Below are 6,000 nucleotides of genomic sequence, written 5' to 3'. Positions count from 1 at the left end.
GTTTGCTTTTTGTTGCCCACACGCGGTGCCGGCCTCATTGCTGTGCGTCCCACGGACTGCACGAAAGGAGGAGTGGGGGAGCAGGCCGGATGCCGCAATGAAGTGTGAAGAGTGTTTTGTGGGCTCACGGAAGTGCACAATCTTTTTTAATTTTATTCAGTGCGGGCAATATGTATACACAGAAACACATGCTCTTATTTTGCCGCTTGGCGCATAAATTAAAACACCGGCGGAATGAATTTTCTTTATTTTTTTTTTGAGTCCTGCCGGACGCTCAACTCTGTTTTTCCCTGCTCAGCTTCTGGCTTGCGGGGAGGTGTGCGAGCTCTGCAATTGTACTGATTCCAACTGCCTCATTTTATTGTGCGTTGCTTGGGTGCTGCCATTTGTTGCTGTGGCGTGGCTGTGTGACTTGTCTCTCTCCTTTTGCTTCCGCTCTCCGCTGAATGGGACTTATTTTGTGCTGAAGGCCACACGCAAGTGGTAGGAGTGATGGCGATGATGACTGGCCGTGTGCTGCTGGTGTGTGCCCTCTGCGTGCTGTGATGCGGTGCTGTTTTTGGACACGCGACGGAAGGTTACTGCAGTGAGGGTGGAGGGAGCGGTTTAAGGCACACGAGTAATGGTGGAGATGATGGCGTTTCTATAAAAGCGGACTGCGGGTTGCTATCCACTCGAATGGGATTAATAAATGCGGTTGAAGCTGCGGATGAGGGAGGATTGGGCGGTGATGCAGGTTCATCTCAGGATAAGTCGAAGGAATCATTGCAGGATAAGAAATTGAGCGGTAATACGGAGGGCGATGCAGCGCTTGGCTCAGGGGGAGTTGTTGTCGCAGATCCACCACCACCAGCAGCAGCGGCACCACTGCAGAAGCCCGGAGGAAGAAATACAGGAGAGGAGGGAAAACAAGAAGAGTTGGATAAAAAAGGAAATGAAGCAGAGGATAAGAGTAGAGGCGAACCTGGTCCCCCAAAACCAAAACCTGAACAATCCTCTTCATCAGCATCTGGCGGCCCTGGCACTCAGAGTGATGTGGAACTCGCTTTGGAGGTTACTTCCGAGAGTAATAAATTCTCCGATGACGCGCTGAAACAAGAAAATGCGGGTAAAACGGAAGTAACAAAACTATCGGACGGAGAACCAGAAAAAGGCAAAAGTAATATGGCACTCACGGAGACACATGACAGTCAAGCGGAACAGAAAGAAACACAACTACCAACACTACCAACAACACAAGTGAATGAACATTACAGCTCTGGAGATACCGTGGCTAAGCAACAGCTACAAAAACCCCAAAGTGAAATGGACCCAAAGAACAATTCACAAACAAAGAGCGCTGTTACAATCACAGCCAGTCAGCACAATGAACCATCTGCCGACCATGCAGGATCAAGGCCACCATCACCCGCGGCAAGCGGTGATGCCGCCAATAATGAAACCGACAAGACCACTGAAGACGGCATCCCGAAGAATGATTCAGCAGCTGATGGTGAAGAGAAACGAGAGGAAAAAAGAAATGAAAATATGAATGCCAATCCGAGGGAAACACCGGTTGAAGCCTCAGCCATGAAACCCACAAAGGCGACTACAGATGACAGTGACGGCAGCACCGCGGCCTCCCACACCACCTCCCCTCTTTTGCTTCTTCTTGTTGCGTGTGCGGCTGCGGTGGTGGCCGCGCGAGAGTGAGGGAGAGAGAGCCGTGCACCGCCCGCACACACACTCTTCCTTCTCTCTCTGTGTGTGTGTCCCCTTGCATGGACTCTCGCCCTCACCTCACCCCGCGAGGCACACACAATAATGTGCCCATTGTATATATGCATGCACACCCATGCAGGTCCGTTGGTGCTCTCTTTTGCACGACACGCACCGCTGCCGTCCTGCCTGGCTGCATGGGCGGAGCACCGTAACTGTTTCTGTTTTGTTTTTATTGCATTGAGTGGGCGACCTCTCTCTCTCCCTCTGTGTGTGTGTTTTGCTTTACGGGAGCAATGAGAGTGTGTGTGCGCTGGTCGTCCCACGCTGCGGCTTTTTGTTTTATTGTTTTACTTGTTTTGTGGTTGAGTGCACCCATTTCATTGCCCTTTTTGATTTGTGGCTTGCTTTGACGGTGGACGCCTAAATTGTTTGCTTTTTGTGTATTATTATACTGTTCCTTTATTGTTGAGAGAGTGTCAGCCTCTTGTATTCTTGTAGCGCCACTGAGTTTTTTTTCTTTGACATGCGCCATGCGTCATTTGATTCACGTTATTCTGCGGCCTGCATTGCTTTTGGTTCTGCTTGTGATGATGTTTGTGCTGTGATTTGTCGGCGGGTGTCTTGCTGTCAGCCTGACTTATCCTTCGTTTCTTGACGGTTTGTTGCGTACTGACGGTGCGTGGGCGTCTCTGGTGATAGTGAGGGCCGCATGTCTCAGAGCGCAGGATGCGTCGCGGGTGTGCGGCGTCGTTTGGAAGTACCGATGGGTGACCATCCGCATCCAGGCGTCATCAACGGACTGTGAGGGCAGCATAAGGCACTGCGGCTTCTTTTGGCTTTGCACAAAGAGTTTATTGGACGGTACGTTTGTTTTCAATCTTTTGCAGCTTTGGTGGGGAAGGTGGTAGGCTGAGGGCATCAGGACTGAATTCATTTGTGTGGCTGCGTTCCGTTGAGTTGCGGCCAGTCGTGGCACTCTTTTGGGGTTTGGCCGCCAGTCTCTTTTGTTTACTTCCCACCGCAGCACGTGGAGGCCAATGGTACGAGGAAGACTTGTTTAGACGGGTGTGAGCTGCTGCCGTGCGTGGTGCATGGACTATGTGATTGTGTGGGGAGGTGCGTTGGAGTGACGAATACTTCTGTTTGGCGTGTCGCGGTGTGTTGGAATGATGTTTGGAAGACATGTGAAGGGTGTTGTTTGTGATTTGTGTGTCTTCTCTGGTGGAGCCGACATGTGTGCGGGATTGTGGCATTGCTGGCTGACAGTTCCACGTCACTTTTCAGCATTCCTGGATGTGCTGAGGAATGACGGCTGGCGACCAGCGTGTTGGTGCTGCTGGTGGGAATAAGTGCATCGGGAATAGGGCACTTTCTCTTTTCCGTGCTGGAGCCGATGGACTGGCACGAGGGCACCGGCTGCGGGCTGCCTGCCAGCACGTGTGAGCGGCGGATGCATGCACACACCGACGCTCATCGCAAGAGCTTGTGCGATCACGGTGGCTTTTGTGGCGTGCTTTTGTGGACGTCAGCCCGTCGAAGAATGTGTGAAGCAAACGGCTGACTGCACACGAGGAAAATAAGTGCGTGCACTGTGCCGTGTTTCGGCGTCGATGGCAGAGCGGCATGAAGCCCGTGCTGGCAACTGAGATCTTTGCATCGCGAGAGATGTCGGTGCTGATTTTGGATTGTCGAGGGTGAAGTGATTTTGCTGCTGCCCGTGTGTGTGGCCACTCCGGCAGAGGGCGGACACAGAAGGGAGGGATGCAGACGCTGCGTGTGTGTGCAGGTGCCATGCAACAGCGTCACAACAAACATGCTGCGACTCGGTGACCCTCACATCGCTGTGGTCCTCACGAACAGCCGAGGCACGGCCCACACCGATGCACTTAGTGGACGGAGTGAGGCATCTTTTGATGTGCTGCAGGGAGCAGGATGTGTTGACGCAGCCACGACGTGCATGGAGTGTCACGATGGCACAGTCAGCTGTGGCTGGTGGAATAATTGCTTCTCGGAGGCAACAGAGAGAGAGAGAGCTGCTCCTGCTGCTGGCGTCGTTGCTGCCTCTTGTGGATTTTCATGCCGATTATTGTCTGTCCGCTGATCATGGGTGGCATGCCTCCACTAGTGACGTCGTCTGCAGGCATTCCACAGCAGCAGTGAAACACACATCACGTCGCATGCTTTGGCTGTGGATATGGTGTCGTGAGTGCAGCCGGCATTATTTTGCCCGACTCCTTTTCACTGCCTTGCGACGAATAGATGCGTCGCCGCCCGAGTCATTCACTGCAGCTCCGTGTGTTGTACTGCCGGCACAATACTCTCCTGATGTCTGACGCCTGGCTGACAGTCCAACACCACTGCGCTGGGACATGCAAGGATGTGGACTGCCGCTCACGGTGTTGGTCACCGCTGTTTGGATGCGGCGGCCACACGAGCGGATGTATTGTGGCACAATCAAATGCGTGAAATACGCGGAATCACAGCGGCTGCAGTAATACCGACGGTGTGGCACCACGGAGTATGTGAGGGGGTGATGCATGATGAATCACGGTGGGCGGCATGCGAGGGAAGTGCACCGCGACGGAGCGTCATCCCGCCCTCAGCCTGCAGGGGAATGCACGCCCACAAAATATATGGCCGAGGCACCACCAAACACACATGCCCTTCCATGCAGCAATAAATAGGAGCGAAGGTGCGTTCTGGTGTGTGGGAGTCCACTCACATATTCTCATTTCCACCGCAATAAACGGTGAGGAATCAGGTGCCACAGCAACGAAGGGAAACACAAACATCTATTGCAGCACTTTACCAGCGAAAGGCAGGAACAACACACACCGAATTATTGGCTGCACCAACACAAGAAACATTCACAAGAGGAAAACAAATAATTGTGCACCTTGCGGAAATTCTTGAAACACACGATCCAGGCATGAAGGTTTGCCGTCTGCAAAAACCCAGACGAACAAAACATATGCACACATCCGCCAACATCCAAACAGAAAAACAAATAAATGAATGCTTGCATTATTGCATTCCTTGCGCTTGTTTTTACCTGTGCGGCTGCTGCGGTGGTGGCTGCACCTCCCGTGGACCAACAATCCGCGTGGTGTGCAGGGATCTTTTTTTTGTATTGTTACTTTGCCTTTTTGTTGCTGTGTGCGCTGCACCTTCTTGTGTGTGTGCGCACCCTCCGTGAGGGGTGCCGACACGACGGACCGCTCTCGCCGTATGTGCATGCGGTGGAGCCTTGTGTGCCGCTCCTGTTTGCTTCTCCCTCTTCCATCTGTGTGTTGTTGTTGTGGCAGGGCTGTGTGTGTGTGTGCCTGCTGCCGTGGATTGGAGTGTGTGTCGTGCGTGGTGTGCGGCGTACGGTGCATGCCTGGCTGCTGCCCTCTCCTCATGTGTGTGCCCTCTGTGTGTGTCTGCCGCACCTCTCGTCTCCCCTGCTGCTCTCCATTTCCCTCACCGTGCAGATCAGCTCCACACCACTGAACGACCACACTCACGATGATGACGTGCCGTCTGCTGTGCGCCCTGTTGGTGCTTGCCCTGTGCTGCTGCTGCCCGTCCGTGTGCGTTTCAGATTCTACGGAGGAAACTATTGTTGTTGTTCTTGAGGATGAAGAGCAGGGCGGCGGTATGTCGCCTCCTCTACCACAGCCACCAACTGCTAAGCCGGATGAAGCTATTGTAGGCGCTCCCAGTCGACCCCCCCGTGCAACAGGAACACCACCTGTTCCCGGTCAGTCAGATCCTTCAAAAATGGGGTCCGTTGCAAAGCCGGGAGATGATGTCGGAGAGGGATCAGGATCTACCAGTACGGAAGATCTGGGACCAAATGGAGTGCCCAATACGTTACAGGCAGATGTTAATAAGGATACGACAGGGCCACCCAGTCACAAGAGACTATCCGAGGAACGGGCAAATAGTGAGTCTGAAGATTCTACCGAGGAGACCACTACGACCACCACCACTACAACACAGGCACCAAGCACTACGACTACAGAGGCGCCAACTGCGATGACCACCCGCGCACCGTCACGTCTTCGCGAAATGGACGGCAGCCTCAGCAGCTCTGCGTGGGTGTGTGCCCCGCTGGTGCTCGCCGCATCCGCGCTGGCGTACACCGCTGTGAACTGAAGAGGTGTGTGCGGGCTGTGCGTGCCAGCACTCAACCGCGGGGATTTGTGCGTGTGTGTTGTGGTTCACTGTATAAAATAAGAGGAAATAATGATTGTGTTTTGCTTCACTTGCTTCTGCCGTGCTGTGTGCTCCACGTTATGCCCCGCATCCGCCACG

The 6,000-nt window shown here is 53.5% G+C and overlaps 1 protein-coding gene and 1 pseudogene across 1 annotated transcript, besides 1 other annotated feature; both read left to right on the top strand.

Annotated features, from left to right (window-relative positions):
- Positions 1-6,000: part of a sequence feature (areas not merged during assembly with more than two copies in the genome that could not be assigned to a particular haplotype) that runs on past both edges of the window.
- Tc00.1047053507637.150 lies at positions 493-1,692 on the top strand (annotated as a pseudogene).
- On the top strand, positions 5,209-5,841 carry Tc00.1047053507637.130 (mucin TcMUCII, putative; the record flags this gene model as incomplete). Its single annotated transcript, XM_810564.1, has 1 exon — positions 5,209-5,841. One exon carries the CDS (start codon positions 5,209-5,211, stop codon positions 5,839-5,841), a length of 633 nt encoding a protein of 210 aa, XP_815657.1.

The sequence above is a fragment of the Trypanosoma cruzi genome, genomic scaffold, assembly GCF_000209065.1.
Source record: "Trypanosoma cruzi strain CL Brener 1047053516287 genomic scaffold, whole genome shotgun sequence".
Classification (NCBI taxonomy): domain Eukaryota; phylum Euglenozoa; class Kinetoplastea; order Trypanosomatida; family Trypanosomatidae; genus Trypanosoma; species Trypanosoma cruzi.
The sequence above is the reverse complement of the archived record's forward strand: the minus strand, read 5'-3'. Positions and strand labels throughout refer to the sequence as shown.